General features: G+C 35.7%; 4 protein-coding genes across 5 annotated transcripts; 3 read left to right on the top strand and 1 right to left on the bottom strand.

Annotated features, from left to right (window-relative positions):
• LOC18778422 (protein DJ-1 homolog B) lies at nucleotides 554-3,383 on the top strand. Its single transcript, XM_007212851.2, has 8 exons — nucleotides 554-665; nucleotides 767-964; nucleotides 1,584-1,733; nucleotides 1,821-2,003; nucleotides 2,193-2,273; nucleotides 2,471-2,671; nucleotides 2,757-2,897; nucleotides 2,993-3,383. The coding sequence occupies exons 1-8, from the start codon at nucleotides 639-641 to the stop codon at nucleotides 3,197-3,199; spliced, it is 1,188 nt and encodes a 395-aa protein (XP_007212913.1). The 5' UTR covers nucleotides 554-638; the 3' UTR covers nucleotides 3,200-3,383.
• On the top strand, nucleotides 9,389-15,469 carry LOC18779663 (putative serine/threonine-protein kinase). The gene is made up of 8 exons (XM_007211344.2): nucleotides 9,389-9,976; nucleotides 10,090-10,171; nucleotides 11,113-11,235; nucleotides 12,011-12,126; nucleotides 12,261-12,471; nucleotides 12,548-12,785; nucleotides 13,236-13,386; nucleotides 14,576-15,469. The coding sequence occupies exons 3-8, from the start codon at nucleotides 11,163-11,165 to the stop codon at nucleotides 14,960-14,962; spliced, it is 1,176 nt and encodes a 391-aa protein (XP_007211406.1). The 5' UTR covers nucleotides 9,389-9,976; nucleotides 10,090-10,171; nucleotides 11,113-11,162; the 3' UTR covers nucleotides 14,963-15,469.
• Nucleotides 15,573-18,011, bottom strand: LOC18778209 (ABC transporter G family member 10). 2 transcript variants are annotated; one of them, XM_020562959.1, is made up of 2 exons: nucleotides 17,129-17,845; nucleotides 15,573-17,017 (listed from the first exon to the last, which is right to left on the bottom strand). In XM_020562959.1, the coding sequence occupies exons 1-2, from the start codon at nucleotides 17,733-17,735 to the stop codon at nucleotides 15,915-15,917; spliced, it is 1,710 nt and encodes a 569-aa protein (XP_020418548.1). In that variant the 5' UTR covers nucleotides 17,736-17,845; the 3' UTR covers nucleotides 15,573-15,914. The 2 variants fall into 2 exon arrangements, with proteins under 2 accessions (XP_020418548.1, XP_007212414.1); XM_007212352.2 differs by having other exon boundaries at nucleotides 15,573-18,011.
• On the top strand, nucleotides 21,011-24,409 carry LOC18779164 (multiple organellar RNA editing factor 8, chloroplastic/mitochondrial). Its single transcript, XM_007213789.2, has 4 exons — nucleotides 21,011-21,551; nucleotides 22,575-22,672; nucleotides 22,777-22,842; nucleotides 23,444-24,409. Exons 1-4 carry the CDS (start codon nucleotides 21,151-21,153, stop codon nucleotides 24,082-24,084), a joined length of 1,206 nt encoding a protein of 401 aa, XP_007213851.1. The 5' UTR covers nucleotides 21,011-21,150; the 3' UTR covers nucleotides 24,085-24,409.

Genomic DNA, 25,132 nt, shown 5'->3' on the forward strand with positions numbered 1-25,132 from the left:
ATAAATAGTTTGAATCGTTGAAAACAAAATTTGTTGGAACCTAAAACGTGTCCCTTAACTAATTATTTGAAGCTATTATGATCATTGACATCCTCCATTTCCACACCTCCATGTAACCCCCAAGCTACATTCTAGAAACAATGCGATACCTCCAGAGGCCAAATGGCACCATGTCACTTGATCCGAGTCATTTTATAGTAAGGATCTAAGAGCATCCATAATAGTTGTTCAATAATTCAATGCAATAGTTCAATAAATATAACTATTTTTGCATCTATTGAATTGAATTATAGTTTTACTTGCAATGGTATAGTTCAATAGCTTCAAATCAATTTACATACTCAAATAAAATAAAATAGAGAAATAAAATAACATTAAAAATTGTGCAATTTAAATATTCAAAGAGATCTTTAAAAAGAGAATAATTTTAAATATTTGAATTATTATTATTTTTTTTTGGAAAAAATCTTCCTTCGGCATGCAAAGTCTTTAGTCGCGGGCCCGCACCATAGAATTCTTGCACTTGACCTCCACGCTCATTTTTCTGGGGCTCATCCGCTTCGTACTATATATCCAAACTCAAACCCACAATCCCTTCTCTCAAGAAGCTCTTCTTCTCCTTCTCCATCTCAACAGCAATGGCTTCTGCTTCTCCTGCTAAGAAGGTAACGACCACCACTGTTCAGCTCTTTTTTTGATTTCGACTATTTTTTTGTGTGTGTGTGTGTGTTTGTAAGAGTGAGATTGAGTGTGAAAGTGGAAGCAGGTTTTGGTTCCGATTGCGAATGCCACGGAGCGGATTGAGGCGGTGACCATCATCGACGTTCTGCGTAGAGCTGGAGCAGATGTTACTGTGGCTTCTGTGGAGAAGCAGCTTCGCGTTGAAGCCTGCAATGGCGTGATCATCTCTGATGTTTTGATTTCCGATTGTAGCAAAAGTGACTTCGATCTCATCGCTCTACCCGTACATACTTACTCTCTCTCTCTCTCTCTCTCTCTCTCTCTCTCTCTCTCTCTATATATATATATATATATCATTGTGTTTGTATTAGAACTTTGAATTTTGCAGCTTGTTTGGTTGCTGACAAAAGTAGACATGAAAATGAAAATTTTTGCTAACATTACTTATTACTTATCCACAAAACAAGAAAACACAAGAATATTGTGGAACAAACTTGGGATTTTTTTAGTTTGTAGTTCGCGATTGAGAGCAGATGAAAGTGAGTTCGTAGTTCGCTAACTTGTATTTAGTTTTGTTGAGTGTAGGCTTTTGGTTGCTCATGCCCAATGACCATAGATATATATGCATAAGATTACATGTGTTGCTTAATGGCACTATTTTATTTTCCAAGCAATGTCCCAGTGCACCCAAACTGCCAATTAAAGGGATGTTTTCGTGTAACTTCGATGTCATCCATAACATATCAGGGTTGGAGGAACTCTTATTATCTTCGTTTGCTTGTATTATTCCTTCTCTCCAGCTTCTCTTATTGTGCTTTATTGCTTGCTTATTGCAATGTGCTGACTCCTCTTTAGTTTAGCTCCAACTGAATTTGACTTTATCTATTTTTTTGGTGCTACAGGGAGGTGTTCTAGGTGCTGCCAATCTTAAGAATAATGAGGTTCTGGAAAGCTTGGTGAAGAAGCAGGCCGCAGATGGGAAGCTCTATGCGGCGATCTGTGCTTCACCTGCAATGGCATTTGGAACATGGGGTGTGTTGAAAGAACTGAAAGTAAGATCTCTTAGCACGCACCTGCCAATATTTCATTATTTGTTATGTATGCATATTAAAATTATAAATTGCATTGGTTTTTGACAGGCAACTGGCCATCCATTATTTATGGAGCAATTAGCATCTAGCGCAATCGCTGTTGAATCAAGAGTGCAGGTGGATGGCAAAGCTGTGACTAGTCGTGGACCGGGTACTGCCATGGAGTTTGCTGTTGCCCTGGTTGAGCAATTGTATGGGAAAGAAAAGGCTGATGAAGTATCTGATTTCCTGGTATATACTTTCTCAATATCCTTCTTTTTGGCTGGTTGTCATATTCTACTGGTGGATTTCTTGTCAATTGATTTCAAAGCCATTCGTTGTCTGGGAAAATGAAAATAAATATGATCTGCTATGATCTCGCTTTCACCTGTTACCTTTGGGCTTGTGATATGCGTGTGTAACTGTATTTTTTGTACTCAGGTCATGCGTTCCAACCACGGGGATGAATACATCATAACTGAGCTAAACCCAGTTGAGTGGACTCCCAATGATTCCCCAAAGGTGAACATTTGATTTACATATGCAAATTTGCCTAAGATTATTTCAGGTTTCCACAAGTTACCTATGAATTGAGAGTGGTAGTAAAAATTTCGCAAATGAGCAACGATAATTTGGGACATGACAGTAAGAATTATTGACTTGACTTAAGGTGCTATATAATGTAGTGTATAAACTCTTTCGTGTGTTTTATCCTTTAGATTCTTGTACCTATTGCAAACGGCACAGAGGAAATGGAAGCTGTTATGATCATTGATATTCTACGACGAGCCAAAGCAAATGTTGTGGTGGCCTCTGTGGAGGATCAACTAGAAATTCTTGCTTCTTGCAAAGTAAAACTGGAGGCAGATGTGCTCCTTGACGAAGCTGCCAAACTTTCATATGACCTAATTGTTTTGCCTGTAAGTAGGGTTTCCAGCTCGCTTTTGTTTACTATTTACAAATTGATAAGCCTAAACCTAATTTTTTTTTTTTTTAACCCTTCAGGGTGGACTTAGTAGTGCACCAACATTTGCAAAATCAGAAAAGCTCGTGAATATGTTAAAAAAGCAGAGGGATTCACAGAGACCTTATGGAGCCATATGTGCCTCCCCAGCTCTAGTTTTGGAACCCCATGGCTTACTCAAGGTATCCCCTATAAAATGTTTTGAGAACTAACCATTATGCTTCTTGCATTGTACAAACTCATTACAAGAACTTATTTTATTTTCCTTTCAATCCAGGGTAAAAAGGCCACAGCGTTCCCCCCAGTGTCCGACAAGCTGTCGGATACGAGTGAAATCGAGAAAAGGGTAGTGATTGATGGCAACCTCATCACCAGCAAAGGAGCAGGAACTTCCATGGAGTTTGCTCTAGGAATTGTTGAGAAGTTTTTCGGGCGCAAGGAAGCAATAGAGAGTGCGAAGATAATGGTTTTCGTTCATCCTTAGAGTTTATATTCGCGTATAATGTGTACGTCCCTACTTTCGGGACACTACTAGCCAAAACGGAATGCTGGATTCATCTCTGAGTATGAATCCTTTGTGAGGTTATGTGCAAGATTTTGTATATAAATAAATGTGTAAACGACTGAATTATGATAATGCTATGGTTAGTATCTATAATTTCAGTGTCTATTAAAAGAGTTTGGGCATGTTTGGTATTCAATTTGAATCCAATTTTTTAAACTCAAAAACAGAATTTGAGTCCAAAACAAAGAAAACCTGTTTGGTAGCCCTATTTTTAAAAACTCAAACTCAAGAACAACAAAAAAACACCCCAATTATTAAAAACAAAAAATATCTGTTTTTTCAGTTTTTTTTTAACAGCCCACAAGTTCTCAAAATTTTAAAATTTGAAAACAATTTTCAAGTTGCATACCAAATAAGTTTTTGAATCTTAAAAATAGATTTAAGAACTCCTCATTTTTAAGAAAAATAAAAGTTTTTGAGTTCCGTGTTTGAATAGGATACCAAATGCTTACTTTTCATATTAATTTTTGTTTCTTTTTGAACAAAAAGTACAGCTAACCTTAGCCAAACAGCACTTCTGTTCTGGATAAGGAAAAAGGAAATGTCTATATTAGCATACAGCCCAGACGTTGATGGTGTTTTTGGGCCTGAGGCAGTAGAGCAATGTCTATAGCAGTAGGATTATGTTTTTTTCTTCTTCTTTTCTTTCTAATATTTACTTGAACTAATTGGCATTAGAATTACAAAGAAAGTGTCTGCTAATTGCCAATCTCATCAAAAACACAAATTAAAAATTCAAGACCTTGATGTACAATACAAAGAAAGTGGCTGCTAAGTGCGAGACAAGTTAAAAAAAATATTCATTTATTAGATGCGGATATTAGGATTCGAATCCAGGAGTTTCTAGAGAAATAATTGTTCCAAACCACTACACTAGTAAGTTCTTTACTATTAAACATAAATTTAATTAACGGTTTAACAATAAAACATGTTAAACTATCTAGTCATAGTCACGGAATGTTGCAAAAATAATTTTAATAATGTAAAGAAGATGTCATGGTGTTTTGAAATAACAAAAAGTATCCCTAGATGATAGCTACCTAGTTGTGAGTTGTTTAAAAGTTTTTAGCTTACGCAACCCATTTTTGACCAAACAACAAAAAACAAAGACCAGAATTTTTTTGGGCCTAAATTGATAAAATTGATTAATTATATGTTGAAATACACACGTGTTTAGTACAAAAAATTCATTTCTTTATATGTTCAGAACTTTTTTTTTTTTTTCAAAGGAAATGAACATTTCATTACCAAACTTATAACGATCTTTGCAATATGAGGAACATTTTTACTTATTATTTTAACTTAAGGTGTATCATCGTTATCATTCTCAATATTTGACACATATCATATCAATGAGCATAATTATAATTAACTATTTACTTTGTATTTATAAAACCATAGACATACATCAAATATTAAGAAAAATAATAATGATACATATTAAATTAAAGTAACGAACAAAAATATTTCATGCAGTACGCGGAAAGATCTTTTCATTAGCATATCTTTTTTTTTCCAGGGGTATGCAATATTTATTATTAATTCTAGCCTTTTGGCTCACGTGGGCGTCAATGCACTTTTTAAAATTATTATACTAATATTTTATTGTTACAATTTTTTATATTTGTTGTTTTAAATTTTGTTTTTCTTTTTAGGAGTAACAACTTTTTAGACTCTATGGTTGGGAAAATGTAAATTTTTTGTTGTTATTCTAATTTTTAGTTTAGTCTACCATTGTACCCCCGTTTAATAATTTGTATTTTCCTTTAAAATTTTAGCTAAGCAAAGGATAGTTGTTGGAATTAATGGGATGTTAGTTGGATTGATCTAGGTATTTGGTGTGCTTCCAAGTGGTTCGTACAAACCTCCATAGTACTTCTTTACTTGAGTCTTGCCCTCCCCTTTCTAACTTTGGCAAAAAAAATGGGCATTTATTGAAATAACTTTTGACAAATAGATAAAGACTTTTTAATGTATAAAGTTAAGCATGCGTGGAGGATTTTTAAAATTAATATATTGATCATTAATGCATAGATGACTCGCATTTCATCAACAATCAGAATTTTTTTCGCACTCTCTTACACTTTCGCCTTCACAAAATCTTTTGTAAAATTAACACTATTTACAAAAATTTCACTCTTATTCATGTGGAGCTAGAAGTTTCATTTTTCCAACAAAAGAAATGGAGGGATGAAATATAAAACACAAATAATATATATCAACACTATATATACATATACAGAGAGCTTCTATTGATGGATCCCTCAAATAAGCTTAGTTGAGGGATACCCCTTGTATGCCCCATTCTGGATTGTATTTCACTAATTCAAACTGTCTATTTTGTAGATACTCATTCAAAGATCATCTCTACAAAAAAATCATTTGAATTGGATATTATTTGACCACTTAATTGAGTTATTGAAATTTTAGTATTTTCTTGAAGCACCGTGTTTATTGATTTTGTAAGATACAATTGGATGTAGAAACGATTTCCGATTTGTCTAATTTTTTGTAAGGATGATCTATGAATGAAGACCTACAAAATAGATGGTTTGGATCATTGGGAAAAAAATTGTAGGGTTCTCTAAATGGCGTTCTTGAAATAACATTATTTGAGGGATCCCTCAATAAAAGAGGACTATATATATCATTCTTATAAAAGGGGTCTTCATTCATAGATCATCCTTATAAAAAATTAGACAAATCGGAAACCGTTTCGACATCCAATTGTGTCTTATAAAATCAAGGAACACGGTGTCTCAAGAAAATGCTAAAATTTCAATAACTTAATTGAGTGATCAAATGATATCGAATTCAAGTGATTTTTTATAGAGATGATCTTTGAATAAGTATCTACAAAATAGACGGTTTGGATTAGTGAAATACAATCCGGAGTAAGACCTACAAGAGGTGTCCCTCAAATAAGCTTATTTGAGGAATCTCTCAATAGAAGCTATATATATATACATGCTAACCTCTGTGGAGAACATTAGAGGAGAGAGGCACTGTTATCCCCATTGCTCACCTCTTTCTTTATTCCTCATAATCAAAATTTCAAACCACTTTTGTCCTCGATTGTTTATGGCGCCGACGACTAATTTAAACCAATATACATGCTAACCTCTGTGGAGAACATTAGAGGAGAGAGGCATTGTTATCCCCATTGCTCACCTCTTTCTTTATCCCTCATAATCAAAATTTCAAACTACTTTTGTCCTCGATTGTTTATAGCGCCGACGACTAATCTAAACCAAGGATTTTAAATTAAAAATGAAGAAATGATTAGATGCTGACCTTCACATTTGACCAAATTATTTCTTGGAGTAATCATTCACTTCTTTTGACAATTACCCAAAAGAAAAAAAGGGTGAAGCTTGGAAAGTTGGAACCTTCCCAAAACTTTTGAGAATGAAAATTCCTGAATTTTTGGTTAGTTCGATCAAATCCTTACGTGTATGTAGATCTGTTCGCATAACTTGTTACTCAAGTTATAAAAAAAAAGTACAAGACGTTCCTCATCAAATACTTGTATTTAATTTAATAATTTTTTCATAAGTACTTAACAGTCCTGATCTCTTGGACCACATGAGTCTAAGATATTTGTGGTCACTCACCATTGGATGTAAATTCAACGGTTTACTCACCGTTGGATATATATATTTTGTTGGTCATAATTAGATGTTGAAATATTTTTTTATATTTTTAATTTTTTTTCAAGAATAGTCTATGGATAAATACTTGAAAAATAGACGACTTGGATTGTTAAAAAAATTGTAATGGACCCTTAACTAATTATTTGAGGGATCCTAAATAAAGTTATATATATAATCAGTCCCGATCTCTTGGACTACAGGAGTCCAAGAGATTGTGGTCACCTACTATTGGATATTAATCCAATAGTTCAAAAAAGTTTCTTAAAATGAGTGCAAGAATGAGTGAATCGTTGAATTTACATCCAACGGTGAGTGACCACAAATATCTTGAACTCCTGTAGTCTAAGAGATCAGGACTGTATTTATAATATAGAATAAACTTTAGTGGAGGAATCTTATTTGAGGGACATTATTGTGGGGCCTTCCACATTGTATTTTTTTAATCTGAACAGTCTATTTTTTAGGTATTTATGCAAAGGTCACCCTTGCAAAAAATACTTTAATCTGAAATCATTTTATCACTTAATCGATGGTTGTAGTTTGAGTATTTTTTTAACCATTAGGATCATCGATTTTATTGATCACAATTAGATGTCTTAATAGTCTCCGATTTTGCTAATTTTTGACAAGAATGAACTTTGAATGAAACCTAAAAAGAGATTGTTCAAATTGTTAAAATAAAATTTGTGTCGGACTCTTATAAGGTGTAAGAATTGAAAAATGGAAGCCGCAGTTATTGTAACTTTAATTCGTGTAGTTAAATTAAATCAGTACTATGTCGGCAAATACCAACTCTATGCACAAATTAATATCTTCAGTTAGAGCTTGGATGCTTTTATGCATTTCTAAAGACGATCATGACTGAGGAGATCGTGAGTCGTGACTGTGGGTCTGATGACTTTAGTGCACTGGCCACATTTATTTTCTTTTTTATTTTCCTCCTTCAAATAAATTGACTTTTCAACTTTCTATTTTTTACTTTTTATTTATCTGAATTTTAATTTAAAGACTGTTCCTAAGGGCCAGTTTGACATTACTTATTTGGAGTGATAAATGATTTTTAAAAAATTTAGGGAAGCCCAGCTCATTTGGTAAACTATGAGAAAATCACTTATTATTAGAAATTGTTGTGAGAAAAAGCAACAAGGAAAAGCAGCTAATGATGTGCTTTCATTTTTTGATTATGAAAAAATTTGTTTCGAAGAGGAGCTGAGTTTAATAATTATGCGGGAATCATTTTCTAATTCTGGGGGAATCAGTACCAACAACACTATTAACAAAAAGTTTACCAAATGCCAAACTACTTTATTTCACAACTGATTTCTCTTACAGTAAATCTGACAACGACTATTTTTAGAGTATGACAATACCAAGGAAAAACCAAGAGGATGGATGGTGAACAAAGACATATTCAAACTGTTTGTTTTCCGTCTGTTATGCAAACTGAGATTCCAGTAGGTTATTTTGGGCTACTAGACTTATTAATATTTATATTTCCAATTTTATTCTAATCTTGCAGTTAAATTTTTTGTAATTTTAAGTTCATAACAAAGAAACTGAACAAAGACATGATTAATTATACAATATCTCTTTCATGCATTCATTAAGAGAAGACATTTCTTCTCACCTATTTTCATCTCTCATTTTCTAGTCTCATTTCTACATCCTCCTCCTCCGTTTCTCATGTATTTTTCTTTAATTTCTTTAATGAAAACTAAAACACAAACCTTACCAAACAAAATAATATTATACAGTCAACCCTATACCTTTGTATTTCTAGTGCATTTGTATCTATGTCCTCAGTCTACCTCGTAACGTAAATTAATTTTCCATATACGAGTCCTGAGTTTGTTGATTCTTCAAAGGAAATATACGAACCTTACACACACGTACATATTTTCTGGACCTTTTTTTTTTTTTTTTTCTGTGTTGGAAATCTTGACCTTTCTTGTTGAATAGTTAATGGTATGTTGGGACCATGTCCAAGACATGATTGATTATATTTACAGAGCATAAACTAATCAGCTTTCCAAATCTTTACCGTTTATATATATAATTGCATTCTGGATCCAGTTGTTAAGATATAATACTGTATGCATGGAGAATATGAATGTTAAATTTCTAACCAATCTAAAATCTCTAACTATTTCATCTATCAAGTGATCTTACTCCTATATGTATATATGTCATACTTTAATTGAATTCAAATAAGATTAACTTTCAAAATATGATGTATTAATTTCAATAAAAAAAGAGTAAGATAATTATATTTTAAGTTGTTAAGAGCAATCACTCATGTTCTGTATTCCCTCGTCTCGATATGACTTTTATAAATGAAAGAGACTGTTCAATGAAAAACTTGAAGGATTGAGCAATTTTTGTATTTTCTATTATAATTAAGAAATAAAAATTTGCAATCTGCAGACCTCAAGGCAGTGTTTAATTTCTCTATTAGGCATTAGCCCCGTTTCTTATAAATAAAAAAAAAAATTTTAAAACTTGTTCAAGCTTTTAAGCATATTGACTTGTGAGTTATGAGTTGTGTAATTGGAAGTTTCCTTTAAAGCAAAAAAGAAAAAAAAAAGGAAATTCCAAAATCCATAGTAGTCCCATTCCATACGTTGCACGGCATGGACAAAGGAGAAAAGTCAATTCCAAATCCCAGAAAGCTGTTTTCATTTTTTAATTATGCGAATTATTTTGATTTAGACAGAGTAGTAAAAAAAAAAAAAGCAGAAAGCGAAGCACAGCAGTACGAGACGACTATTAACTGCAGCTCTGAAACTAGAGGAACGGAAAGCCATAATATTTTCGTCTTCCTCCTCTCTTCTCTCTCTCCCTTCATTTGTGCTGCAATCACCACAAGTGAGGTTCTTCATTTTGAATTATCTTGTATTCTATCTGAGTTTTACCTGTAACTTTTATGTCTGGTAGCTGAGAGAATGTAAGAAAAGCTTACCTTTGATCTACCCATTGGAAATAAAAAGAAGAAAAAGACTTTGGATCTGTTTCTGGCCTCTGGGTGCTTAAGACCAAAAGAATGGTGAGTTTTTCTTATATAGTTGTTATACTTCTGAGTAAATGAGTTTTAGTTATTTTGATTCAATCAATGAAAAGCTCATAGTTTGACTAATCCAAGTACTTGAATTATGTTAGTATTAGCTTCTGCGTGCAAAAGGACACTTCAAGGTGGAAATATAGCAAAACCCAGGTTCAATTCCATTGAAAAGTTATAAAGGTAATCTTCAAGAAACTTATTCATAACCATCATCATCATCTTCATCTTCATTTTCAATTTTGGTGCCTTCTAGATTGATTTATAAGATTTACAGTTGCTCAAACCCATAAATCTCTTCCATTTTTTCAATAATTTCTCTTTTACATTGCTCCAGAATTATTTTTGTCTTTTAATTGAGTTCAATGAGAATTAGAGTGATAGTTCTATTACAAAAATCAAATTTCATGAGCTTAAAGGTCTAAGTATTGATAGTAGATTGACCTGATGTATTACAGAACTGAACTTGATAGATCTTAAAGGACATTAGATTCTATGCTGTTACTAGGTTGCATTTCCAGACCTTACTGTTACTGGTTGTCCTTGTAATGTTTCCCATTAACTTGTAGATTATGGCATATAGATTTTAATTTTAATTTTTCTTTTTGTGCCTCAAGTATGGAACGCTAAATTTTCAAAAGACAGGCATAGGCTATAGTCAAAACTTAAAATGTGCTATGGATAGATGCACAAACTATTCTTTATCTTTTATGATTATTTATCGAGGTTGTTTCCTATTGGAAAAAGTCCCTTTTTGAACATTTTTATCTATTATATACATATGCTACGGACTATAAGCTAACTACTAAAAAATTAAGTCACGACTTGTATACGGAAACTACAGTGTGTTTGAGGAGAATGATTTCAGGTAAATATGCGGCTATTGCATATGCAAACATCTTCAATTATTACTGAGGATGAGATTCTGTGGGCTGTCATCTTTCTATTCGAGTTCCTAGGTAGTACATGTTGATTAAAGAGGCCACGTAAATGTGCAGTTCAGATTTCTAAGCTTTGATTTTTGTTAGGGTGTCTTCTTGTTGAAGTCAATGACTAATGCATTTCTCATCAGACAGTTGTCGTTACATGCTGAGAATGTTATGTTTACTTGTGTGCTTTGACAGGGCAAGGATTTTGATTGGTTGGTGATACTGGTCAACATAAAAAGCTGGTGATGACTTGTTTCTCTTTCTTTTTTAGGAAGAAGGCAGCATCCTCAGTTACAAGGACTGTTGAACTTGATGAAGGTACTGTGGATGTCTTTGTTCTGCTGTTCCTTTATTCAATTGTGAACATACTTTCTGTGTCAATGTTAGTTGCTTTGGCACAATGCCAGCTGTCAAATTAGCTGCTCACTGCAATTGTGAAATGGATGACTTTTCTAAGTCATACATAGATCTACCAAATCAGGTGGAGCTTTTTTCTGTGCTAAGTGATTTCATTATATTAATGTTAGTTACTGTTTTTTATAAACCGATAATCTGAAGCATGAATGGAATCACCTTTATTCCGAAGAGTTCTAAGTTTGCTGCTATTCGAAGCCTATTTTATCAATTTGCTTCCATCCAGATAAATTGTTCTCTTTCAATTCTTTTTATTGATGACCGGGCCTCTTTTCAGAATCTTGAGAACCCTGGCCTTCTCAGCTGGCCACATGGTCATGCTAAATGGACTGTGATCCTTAATTTTGAGTCTGCAGATTGCTTTCTATTTTACTAGATTTTGCTTGATCTTGGGTTTAGGTGTGCCCGTTTTGGCCGTTCTCTTGAATAACTTTAGAACAACGGCACAAATGATTAGTTTTGCTTACTTTCTGCACAATGTATGCACTCAAGATTTTTGATGCAATCTCGTTTTGTTCACTTTGATTCTATTGCGCAAAACTTTGTTAATAAGTCCTTGGCGTTTAACTTAAATTTGGATGTCAGCATTTTCAACAAAAAGGAACCTAGCTTCTTTCAGAGGTTTAGCATTGTATCTTTATCCTACCTAAAAGCTTCTAACAGGGTCCTATGGGTACAGTGGTTTCAGGCATTTTAAATGTTACTGTGTACACTTACAAGGAACTGCGAATTGCCACTGAGAACTTTCGTGAAGAAAATAAAATTGGTCAGGGAGGCTTTGGCTCCGTGTACAAGGTAACTGCCTTTAGAAAGATATTGCTGATGACTTTTGTGGAATACTTGGTCATGAGCACTTGATTGTGCTAAAGACTTTTTGCTGACATTTACCTCTACAGGCTGACAGATAATTGTAAAATGTGTTTGATCAGGGCACACTTAAGAATGGCACTTTGGCAGCTATAAAGGTATTGTCAGCAGAGTCTAGGCAAGGGTCAAGGGAATTTTTGACAGAAATCGAGGTGATTGCAGACATTGAGCATGATAACCTGGTTAAGCTATATGGTTGCTGTGCAGAAGGCAATCATAGGATACTGGTTTATGGCTATCTCGAGAATAATAGCCTTGCACAAACACTTCTTGGCAAGTAATATTACTTGGTTCTTATTTGAATAAATTAATTGTGTGAGTAATGACTTACTCTCTCTGTACTTTATAGGTGGAGGCCACAGTAGTATCCAGTTTAGTTGGTCTGCAAGGTGTAAAATATGCATTGGTGTTGCAAGGGGGCTTGCTTTTCTCCATGAGGAAGTTCAGCCCCATATTATTCACAGAGACATTAAAGCTAGCAATATTCTCCTTGATAAAGACCTCTCACCAAAAATTTCAGATTTCGGTCTGGCAAAGTTTATTGCACCCAACTTAACTCATGTTAGCACTCGTGTTGCTGGAACAGCGTAAGTTTTCCAGTTCCAGTTCTACTCTTTTTCAATGTGTTTAAATTTACAGTGGACATTCAGCAAGGGAATGGATGATTGTGGGCCTCAGTCGATTGTAAAGATATAATGTAAAAATTATAGTTTGAAATGTAACGAACAAAAACAAAATCTATTGTGCTAGTGAAATGTTTGGTATGGGCTGCATGGTGTTCCATGTGTCAGGCAGGCAGTCAACAGCGATTTGTTCATGTTGAAGGTTGTCGGAACGTGAATGCAGCCCTAAATTCTGGTTTAAACATTATCATAGATGTCTTCAAATATGTGACCATGATCAGATAATTATACAAATTGACCTTTGAAGTCTTGCCCATAAATTTTCACTAAACTTTTTATCTCTTTTTCTTTTCACTATTACCAGATTACTTGTGATTATGTTGACATACTTGGTTCCCTGTTTGATTTTTGCAGAGGTTACTTGGCACCTGAGTATGCCATACGAGGTCAAGTGACAAGGAAAGCAGACGTCTACAGTTTTGGTGTTCTGATCTTGGAAATTATTTGCGGGAGGTGCAACACAAACAGACGATTACCATTAAAAGAACAATATCTTCTTCCAGTGGTATGAACCTTTCTGAAATATCGTATAATTCTATGAATTAGTATTTGCTTTCATGACTAAATTGAACCCTTTCGACTGGCTTATAGATTTTACTTATATAAGATTTATTACATTAACATGTGCGGGAGTGATGATCCTTGATGAACCTAGTGTGTGTACTTTTTGACCGAATACTTGAAGTGCTACTAAGCATGAATATTCAGTCCAACTTCACATTCATCTACAAACAGGGTATATTTTACCCAGTAAACTTCTGCATTTCTTTAGATGTACATTCATCTACAAACAGGGATTGTATTTTACCCTATAAACTTCTGCACTTCTTATTCTAGATGTGCAACATCACATTCATCTACAAACAGGGCTTATATTTTACCCTGTAAACTTCTGCATATCTTATTTTAGATAGCTTTGTGCCCCAGCTCCCCATCACTGAAACAGTTGCCTCTTTGTGACTGTATCATGTATTATCTTAAGATTGCTCTTACAGTTGTAGGAGGGAGCAAAAATTAAATTTCTGATTTTCTATGGAAGATGTATTTCCTTTCATAGTGTTAGAATCCTCGAAAGAAAACAGTATAAGAAAGACTAGGCATTTACTCTGTAGTTAAGGTGCACTAGCCTTGCAAGAAAGCTTGCCAATTTCTTGGCCAGCAGCAATGATAAAACCGATGTTAACAACTTTATGGCAATTCTTTTGCTGATTAATGGCACTACAGCACATGTAAAAGAATTGTCATGATCACAACCTTATAACTTTCAAAATTCTTTTGATGGATCTCTTTTTCCCCACCAAATTCTGAATAGTTATATAACCTGGATATTCTAGCATTCTTCCTTATAATTATTTTAGTTCATCAGAACCATTTTTTATATAAAATTGTTAATTGACTCAAAACATCATAGATTGACTTGATAGCTAATTACTTTCCTTCAATTTGTTGGGTATCAATATTAATACTAGAACATGGTTCTGAGACTATGTGACATGTTTGTTCATGACTGCACCAGAGCCTCTTGATGAATCCATCAAGCTTCTTTAGGTGCTTATTTTTAGTGAAAACCCTTTACTTTTTTTTATAAAAGGTTAATGATCTCTATTAGCTATGAATGGTTGATAATTTTTCAATTTTATAGAATTACTACTAGAATCTTGAGAAGACTTATCAAATAAACGTTCGTGTTGCAGGTATGGGAACACCATGAGAGGGAGCAGCTGGTGGAGTTAGTAGACACAGCATTGAATGGAATATTCAATGTTGAGGAGGCTTGCAGATTCCTAAAGATTGGCCTTCTCTGCACTCAAGACATGCCCAAGCTCCGACCATCCATGTCTACTGTTGTTGAGATGCTGACAGGTGAAAGAGATGTGAATGAGGAGAAGATATCCAAACCAGGACTGCTTTCTGAATTCATGGATCAGACAGAAGGCCACAGGGATAAGGCCACTGCAAGACCTTCATCTTGCACAGTATCTGCCTCAGGGAGGTTTATCAATACATCATCATCATCAGAAAACATAACTACTTCATTTGCCACAATGACCTTCAATTCTATATATGACCGAAGCAATTAGGGCAGGCAGAATCTCTTTTTGGTTATTGTCTGGTTTGGCCAGGCAGTCAGCATATGAATTCTTCTAGGTTAATATCATTTTTTGCTTGGGTATGTCTTGAGTGCATTGGCACACCCTGTTAGGGGAACAAGTAGTAATATGCTATGAAAGAATACTTTTGTAGGGCTACAGTTGGTGTAAATGTTTATAATCAATTAACTTTATCTTTTCTTGCTTTGTAGAGAAAGTTTGACTATATGAACAATACTTCCACCCCTTTCTTCAGTTCCAGGCATTGTGTGCAGACAGGGTTTCTTTCCAAGTTTTACCTGACTGGAACTGCACTCTGAAATAAGCTTCCTACACTCTTTGTAAACTCAGGCACGAGGAGTGCATGAGGCTTACTCAAATTGGAATTTGTTCTAGCTACAAATGGAAATCAGGTCATGGTTGACCAGCAAAGGGGCATTGGAGCATCTATTTGTGACAGAATCATTTCTCAGCTAAGTTAAATTATTTAATTATATATGATGATGAAGTAATTTTTTGGGTAAGGTGGCATGCCTACTTCAGCTAAGTTTCTTGATTTATGGTGCACACGTCTTCAGAAATGGTTATTCTCTTCACTGGATAATAGAACTGTTGATGAACATTGAAATGGAATCAAGATCATACAACTTTGATGAATTCTGTCTAATCTGATTCCGCTTGAATTCGGATGCATGGTACGAAATTATGAGGAATCAGGATATTTTGAAGGCATGCGAAAATCAAAATTTTAAAATCGATCCAAACTGGCACCAATAACGTTCTATGAATCAGGATGTTTTGGATTTGAGGCACCAAACCCAGTTTTGGAACAGAGTAAGCAGTACATGATACAATAGTTTGATCATCCTAAAAAGAATATACAAAAGAATTAAAAGGAGAAATAACATTAACGATTGTATATCCTTGTATAAGAACTATCTAGCTAGTTTCTGTTTCTGCAGCATCTGTACCACAGAATGAGAAGACAAAGCACTCTATAACCAATTATGAAACCAAACATCACAGCTAAATTGCTCCACTTTTGTGTCTCCCTTAAACCCTGTTGTCTTAAGAATCCATCCCCAAATAGATTGCATCCATCTTTGTCAATTTGTATGCACCTTCTTCCCTGCTCGCCTCCATACTCATTTATTATAAAACACTCAAAAGGGTACTTGAAAAGACTTGAGTAGTGCATGAAAATCCAGTAACTTGGTATGCTATCCTTCGATATGAAGTACCCAGAAAAGAGAAAAAAAGATCCCATGAGCCCTGAAATCAATGAAGTTCCCATGATGAAGTTTGGCACGAGAGCACTGAAACAAGCCACAACAGAATTGGACATCAGAAGAACCATCCAGACCACCAGAGAGAAGTAGAGAAATCCATCAATGTTCCTCCTTAATCCAACCAACCAGTACACTGGAGTGGAATATAGAAGACCAACCATGAAAAGAAAAGGAAGAAATATGAGGGTGTTTGCTATAACATAGGAGGAAACTCTATAAGCTCCTTTGGAAGTCTCACTCATTAGAATTCTTCTCTCTTGTAAGAAAATTGGTAAGCCTTCTGTTGTGGAAGATAGCAAGAAAGTGAGGCTGAAGGCAAAAAATCCAGTTTGGGTTTGTAAGGCAATGCTCCCTTTTTCCCTGCCAACATTTAAGAAAATGGTCCCAAGTACCAACCCAGCTACCAAGGCTTGTATGACTCGTGTGACAAACAGTTGCTTGGTTCTAAATATGTTGCTGCAAAATCTTTGTCCTAGTATAACAACTTCCTCGAGTCGAGAATTTGGGTAGATTAGAAGCTTTCCTTCCAAATTGTGAGAGCATACATGCCTTTCTTGCAAAGGGAAAGGATGGATGTTCAAGGCTTCTGAAGTTGGTGTACCATCCAAGCTGCCGATAACATCAATGGCGAATTCGAGCAGATTGACATGGTTGGGGAGGCAATGGCCAGCAGAATTGAGTCTTTGTTGGAGAAGATGCAATGATCCATTATGCATGACCGTGCCATTGGAAAGCAGAATAATGCGGTCGAATATCTCTAGGATTCGAAAACCAGGTTGGTGAATGGTCAGAACAATAGTCTTGCCTTGATTGACAACCATAGTTTTGAGCAAGGACACTACATGGAAAGCTGAGGCAGAATCCAGACCTGAAGTTGGTTCATCAATCAAAATCACACCTGGATCATGAACTAAATCAACTCCAATTGAAACTCTGCGCCTTTCCCCACCTGAAATCCCATTGTTGGATCCCCAACCAATTCTTGAAGCTGCAACATGCTCCAACCCAAGCTCCTTCATCAGCTGTCTCACTTTAGATGCAGCCTCTTTTCTCCCACCATGAAGCCTTAGCAGAGCACTAAACATGAGTGTTTCTTCAACTGTAAGTAATGGGAATAGGGCATCATCTTGTGTGACATATCCCGATATTCTCCGAAAACTTTTGGTGTCCATAGGCTGATCATTAACCAGCACTTGACCACAAACTTTCTTTGGAGATATCTTCCCAGCAAGAATCTCTAGCAGTGTGGTTTTTCCAGCCCCACTAGGACCAGCAATTGCAGTGATCTCTACAGGCCTTGCTTCACAGTTTACATCCTTCAAAATGAAACTTGGAACCCTCCTTGAAGTAGCACAACACACAAACTTCATTTCATCAAATTGGGTACATAATTTGTAGCCCAGATTTCTTGTTTCAATTCTGTATGGTGTTGTTATCTGGCCACCAGAAACCGGCATTGTCACCGGCAATTCCATGGAGCAGAAGAGTGAAAAGGGAGAGAGAAATGGGATATTTTGTGGGATTGTGTGAGGAAATGGAAGAGATGAGCTAACACACCAAATTGGGTGTTGCTGCACAAGTTAAGCTCAGAGAAGAAGCCAGCTTTGATATTTTTGTGATGCATGGGTAGTTTGAGATAACATGTATTTGACTTGGTGTTGCTCTATTTTTTTCTATGTTCTTGTTGGCAAACATAACTTCTGATGGGGTTTGGAGAGTTGGAGGAGGGCCTCAAGAAAACCAAAGAAAGAAAGTGCATAATTTACTTTGGGAAGTTTTTTCAGGTGAGCTGATTATTGACTGTGTATGGTTGGTGTTGGTTGCTCGGCAGTTTGGTGGGAAATTTGCTAATTTGACCAATTCGGCAATTACAACAATGGAGTTGCCAACTTTGGTTTTCTGGGCCTTTGCCAAACTACCATAAGAAGATCAAGCTTGTGCACTTTCTACTATTGGCTAACTTCTATCTATCTCATGCTTATTGGAAGACAGCGAAAATTCCATTAAGAAAAATAATTTAGGGAACTTTTCTTTTTCTTCTAATAAAATTATACAAATTTCAACTCTCTAATGTTACATTAGATTTCAAAAAAAATTGAAAAAATAAAATTAAAACAAATAAAACATAAGTGAATTGATCATGAGTTTTTCTATTTAAACCCTGCACTTCTCTTTCACCCAAACTTGTAATTCGAAATTTCACAATTTCTAAGAAAACCCACTATCTTCTCAAACTACCCATAAAACAAAATTTAAAAAAAAACAAACAAGAAACTCATCAACCTCTGAAGTTGATGACCTTTTTTGTCTTTTTATACAAAAACTTAAGAGCTTAATGATTTAAGTATTATGGTGAACAAAGAAAAGTGAGCGGTTTAAATAGAAAAACTCTTAATCATCTATGGCAACGTGGCAAGAGATAGTAATTTGATATGAAATGGTTAATGATTTTGCAATGATCTCTACTAGCTATGACATGGTTGATAATTTTGCAATTTGATAGAATTACTGCTAGAATCTTGAGAAGACTTATCAAATAAAAGTTCGTGTTGCAGGTATGGGAACACCATGAGAGGGGGCAGCTGGTGGAGTTAGTAGATACAGCATTGAATGGAATATTCAACGTTGAGGAGGCTGGCAGATTCCTAAAGATTGACCTACTCTGCCCTTATGACATGCCCAAGCTCCGACCATCCATGTCTACTGTTGTTGAGATGCTGACAGGTGAAAGAGATGTGAATGAGGAGAATATATCCAAACCAGGACTGCTTTCTGAATTCATGGATCAAGACAGAAGGCCATAGAGAGAAGGCCAACGCAAGACCTTCATCTTACACGGTATCTGCCTCGGGGAGGTTCATCAATACATCATCTTCATCAGAAAACATAACTGCTTTATTTGCTGCTATGACCTTCAATTCTATATACGACCGAAGCAATCAGGGCAGACAGAATCTCTTTTTGGTTATTGTCTGGTTTGATTGATCATCCTAAAAAGAATATACAAAAGAGTTTAAAGGAGAAATAACATTAACAATTGTATATCCTTGTATAAGAACTATCTAGCTAGTTTCTGTTTCTGCAGCATCTGCCCCAGAGACTGAGAAAACAAAGCACTCTATAACCCTCTTGTCTTAAGAATCCATCCCCAAATAGATTGCATCCATCTTTGTCAATCTGTATGCACCTTCTTCCCTGCACGCCTCCACACTCATTTATCATAAAACACTCAAAAGGGTACCTAGTACCAACCCAGCTACCAAGGCTTGTATGACTCTTGTGACAAACAGTTGCTTGGTTCTAAATATGTTGCTGCAAAATCTTTTTCCTAGTATAACAACTTCCTCAAGTCGAGAATTCGGGTAGATTAGAAGCTTTTCTTCCAAATTGTGAGAGCATACAAGCCTTTCTTGTAAAGGGAAAGGATGGCTGTTCTAGGCTTCTGAAGTTTGTGTACCATCCAAGCTACCGGTAACATCAATGGCGAGTTTGAGCAGATTAACATGGTTGGGAATGCAATGGCCAGCAGAAGTGAGCATTTGTTGGAGAAGATGCAATGATCCATTATGCATGACTGTCCCATTGGAAAACAGAATAATTTAGGATTCGAAAACCAGGTTGGTGAATGGTCAGAACAAGTCTTGCCTTGATACATGGAAAGCTGAGGCAGAATCCAGCCCTGAAGTTGGTTAATCAATCAAAATCACAGCTGGATCATGAACTAAATCAACTCCAATTGAAACTCTGCGCCTTTCCCCACCCGAAATGCCATTGTTTGATTTTCAACCAATTCTTGAAGCTGCAACATGCTCCAGCCCAAAGCTCCTTCATCAGCTGTCTCACTTTAGATGCAGTGCAGCCTCTTTTCTCCCACCAGGAAGCCTTAGCAGAGCACTAATCATCAATGTTTCTTATAATTAAAAAAAATAAAAAATAAAAAGATATATATCAAGAAAGTAAATTTAGATTCATTTTATTTTCTTCTAATAAAAATAATAAAATTTCAACCATCATGCAACATTAGATTCCACAACAGATGAAAAAAAAAACACCTTAAGTGAACTAATTTAAGAAAGGAAAAAAGTTCGCTCCTTAGAGCATCTCCAATCGATATGTTAAATTGCCACATGGACATGAAATGACAAAAATTGAAGGTTAAAATTGCTCCAACCGAGTAGTCAAATCCTACATGGATTTGAAGGCTGTAAAAGATGTCAAAAATAACATATCAATGCTACTTGGTGCCTCAATGACAGGGGTTCGAAACTCGTTGGAAGCACTTTGTGGCTAGAGGCGAGCCGAACCTCGAGTGGGGATTAATCCCACCTTCGGGTGTAGGGACACCTCGTGATATTTACAAAAAAAAAAAGAAAAAAAAAAAAGAAAAGCTTGATGTCCAATATTATTTTAATATTTTTTTAGACATAGACCCCACTATTATTTACTATCCTTTAAAACTTTATGCATTATAAGCCCCATTTGCTTTTAAAAATATAATAAAATAATATTATATTTTATATTTTGGGTAGAATTAATTTTTTTTTCAAAATATCAAATTACCACATTAGCCATCAAATTCAAATATAATATTTTGCATTTGATCCTTCTCAATTTTAATGAGCCAAGTCAATATGCCAGTAAAAAACAACAATTTACATCAAAATAAAATATTTTTTATATTAGTAATTGATTAAATTAGAAATAAAATGATAAGAAGAGACATTTCGAAAATCAAATGCCGTCTGATCTGCTGAAAATGAAGAGGTATTTAAGAACCACAGTCCCTCAGTACACTGCTATTATAAAACCTCCGCAAAAACCCTAACACCCTTATCTCCTACTCTCGCTCTAGGGTTTATCTCAGAGCCCCAATCCTTTTCGCGATCAACCATGGCGACCCATTTCTTCTCTCGCTCTCTTCCCAAAACCCTAGCCATGAGCTCCTTCCTCTCTCGCTCTCTATCCACGGCCACCTCCGCTGCTTTCCTATCCACCGCCCAATCTCGCTCTTCTCTCTCTCTGTTCCACCGCCTTCGTCCCCTCGCTGGATTCGTCGCCTCCGCCGGTAAGCTCTCTCCTGCGTCCGTCGGGTGCTTCTCGACCAACTCGACGACGTCGTCGCTTAGAGATCCAAACCCTAACTGGTCGAACCGGCCTCCCAAGGAGACGATCCTCCTCGATGGGTGTGACTTTGAGCACTGGCTGGTCGTCATGGATCCGCCTGAGGGTGATATCACCAGGGATGAGATCATCGATAGCTACATCAAGACCCTAGCTGCGGTCGTCGGAAGGTAAGTGCGATTGTTTAATTTTTTTTAATTGATCATTTTTATTTGTTAAATGTTTGTTTGGATTATGAGAAATTGATGGGACGGAAATGAAATGAAGTTTATATATTTTCTGCCAATTTTTTGTTTTTTTAGAAATTACCAGCAGATAATATACATATGTATGTCTGTGTTTGTGGTAAACAATATCTTTTAATTTAAAGAAGATAACTTTTATTTTATAATCACTTCTTAACTCTGTATTGGGGGTAATGTTTGGGTTAGGTTGATTTCTGTTGAATAGTGAAACTTTTGGCTGTTCCTTCTATCATCTGATTCTATTTTGTTTTCTCAAATTATCTTTGTTGTGCTAGAAATTTGATTTATATTAGAGCATTCTTTTTTGCAAAGGTATTATTGACTTAATTTCTTCGTGTAGCATTTCACTAAGGCATAGTTTAGGTCTATGTCGATTAGCTTTCTGCAGATTTCTATAGATTTGCTTTTGGTAGTTTCTATTGCTCTTTGTCATTGGTCCTAGGGCCCTATGGCTCTCTTAGCCACGTTTCTTTCTTGTATCCTTCTTGTCTTTGGCAATATATTATCCTTTCTTTTCAAAAAAATGTTTCACTAAAGTTATATTGTTCGTCTATATTAGCTGCGTAGTATGGGATTACAAATCTTGGTGATTGGCATTGTGGTTGGTAGTTCTCCAGAAAAGAAAAAACTCCCAACTCCTTCTGGGGCCTTTAGTCTTTAGAATCGGACCTGTAATAACTCTATATCATGGGCATAATGATCTGATGTATATAGCATGGTTTTGATCACTTTTACATACTAAATTTTAGATAGATTGATATCTTCGACGTTTCAACAAGTACCTGCAATGGTATCATATACATCAATTATTAATGTTGCCTGAAATTTATATTTTGTACTAACTACCACACGTAACCAACTACGGTATAAAAGATATGATCACTCTGTAATGTAGTTCACATTGCTTGTATTAATTGATTGATGCATTTGTTTGTGTCTCAACTACAGTGAGGAAGAAGCAAGGATGAAGATCTACTCAGTTTCAACTAGGTGCTATTATGCATTTGGGGCACTTGTGTCTGAAGAGACTTCGTACAAAATCAAAGGTACTTCTGCTTCTATTGCTTGGGCTTTTGGTTGTTTTTTTTTTTTTTGTGTGTCCGGGTTCTCATTTCTGTTTTGAACTTTTTTTTCCCCCAAATTATTCCAGAATTGCCTAAAGTCCGGTGGGTACTTCCTGATTCTTACTTGGATGTTAAGAACAAAGATTATGGAGGTAAGAATATTCTCATTTCTTCCAATTGCAGTGAAAAAGTTGAAGTGTTTGTAGCATTTGAATTAATTAAGTTATAAACTTATAACTATGATTGCCTAATCTGTTGGGGCAGTCATTGCCATGGTTTTAATTCTTTTTCTACTTTTTTTTTCCTGGGAAATGATATTGTGGGACTAATTAGCTAACTGCAGTTATGATTTGGACTTAGGCCTCTGCTATTTTGGGGATCTTTTAGTTGGGTCAGGTCTCTAAAGCCTGTTTGGTTTTTATTTCTAATTCTGTGTAGTTGCTTCTGGGGTGAATTGCCCTCCCCACCCCAGTTCACAAAAGAAAAATAGACAGTTTTGGTCTCTAGAATTCGATGATGAAAATTTTCCTCTTAGGCAGTCAATGTTAGCCCTCGAAGTTCGCATAATTGCTTTTTGAATGCTGTGTATGATAGTAATTGTCTTTTTAATACTGATATTATAGTAATCTTAAACTGCCATTCTGTTGTACATTGTCTACCCGTTTATTCATTTGTTTTGAATTAGTTTTTCGGCAATAAAGTATTCATTTGTACATGATTGTCTGCTTTCTTGTTATTTTTTTGTTTTGGCAGGCGAACCTTTTATTAATGGTGAAGCAGTACCATATGATCCCAAGTACCATGAGGAATGGATAAGAAACAATAGCCGAGCAAACGAGAGAAACAGACGCAATGACAGACCTCGAAATTATGACAGATCAAGGAACTTTGATAGGAGGAGGGAAAATATGCAGAACCGAGATTTTCAGAACAGGGGTCAGCCTCCTATGCCTAATCAAGCTGGGCAAAATCCTGGGCCTAACATGCCTGGACCTGCCAACAACATGAGGACTCCCAACAATATGGGCCCCCCGCCCCCCAACACGGGTCCAATGCCTCCCCACAACATGGGTCCAAACTACAGTAATGTGCAGCAGCCAAACAACTGGAGTGGTGGCCAGCCCAACAACAATAGCAATCAGATGCCTCATAATTATAATCAGATGCCGCCGCCACCGCCTAACTACAATCAGATGCCCCCCAACAACATGGGAGGTGTGCCACCAAACAACATGAGAGGGATGCCACCAAACAACATGGGAGGAGTGCCCCCACCACCAAATAACATGGGAGGTCCACCGCCTAATGCAGGATGGGGGAGTCCTGGGCAATACCAAGATAACTACACACCAGGCAGGGACGATGGAGGCATCCCCGGTACAAACCGTTACTGAGCTTGAGGCTACGTCACCATGAGTCTTGTAGGCATGCTGTAGATAAGCAAGGAGGCTGCTCGAGATGGGCTGTAGGTTTTTCATGTCACCGGTCTGGAATGATATTTTGTTTGACTTATTGCTGGGTGCGAACCTGGTTGCCTTTTTATCTGAATATGATTACACTTTCAGGGTCGAATCTGATTGGATTAATCGTATCTTTGCTTTGCTACTTGGTACTGGTCAGGTCATGTCATGTCATGTCATGTAGTGCACATATTTGCAGAAAGCAGAAGACTGTTTAATGAAACCACTATGATAGGGCAATGCGCTCTTATTTTTCATCGATTAGTCATCCTCCTAATCAATTGAAAAATCTAAACAAAACCCAAAAATCAATTATATGTATAATTTTTTTCTGTCAGTGCCTGAGCTTGTGCTTGGCTTAGTAACTTAAATACAGGAAGAATGGTGAATACAATCCAATTCACTTCATCGTCAGTTCATTCATCCCATTCAACAATACAAACAAAACCCACAAAGCAATTATACGAAGAAATTATTCTCTCTCTCTGTCTCCGTACTTCTGCTTGCAGCTTGCTTTAGTAACTTAAGAACAAGTGATCACAGCCCATTTAGGTTAACCCAGGGTATGACAGCTGGAAGTTCTCCCGAAAATGGTGTATCCAATTCTAACTTTTAAAGACTTTTTTTTGAGTAAATGACTTTTCTAGAGTTGACAAATTCTTAATGACTTTTACATACTTTATAAAGTTAAGTGACAAACTTTCATATACTTTTGTCATAGAGTTTTATAGACTTTTAAATACTTATTTTTATATTTATTTTACAAATAGCATTTATCTTTTATGTTGATTGAATTAGTCGGCATACATTGAACAAAAAATTAGGGAAAAAAACAATTGGATACAATTACATAAAAGCAAAGAATAGTTCTCCTTAACATTAGAAAATGATAAAAATGACAAAGTACATTTGAAAATGTACCATAAGGAAATAATTGGCGCTCAACTAGCCATGATTCAGTTTACAAAAAAGCTTAGCCGTG

The sequence above is a fragment of the Prunus persica genome, chromosome G4 (assembly GCF_000346465.2).
Source record: "Prunus persica cultivar Lovell chromosome G4, Prunus_persica_NCBIv2, whole genome shotgun sequence".
Taxonomy (NCBI): domain Eukaryota; kingdom Viridiplantae; phylum Streptophyta; class Magnoliopsida; order Rosales; family Rosaceae; genus Prunus; species Prunus persica.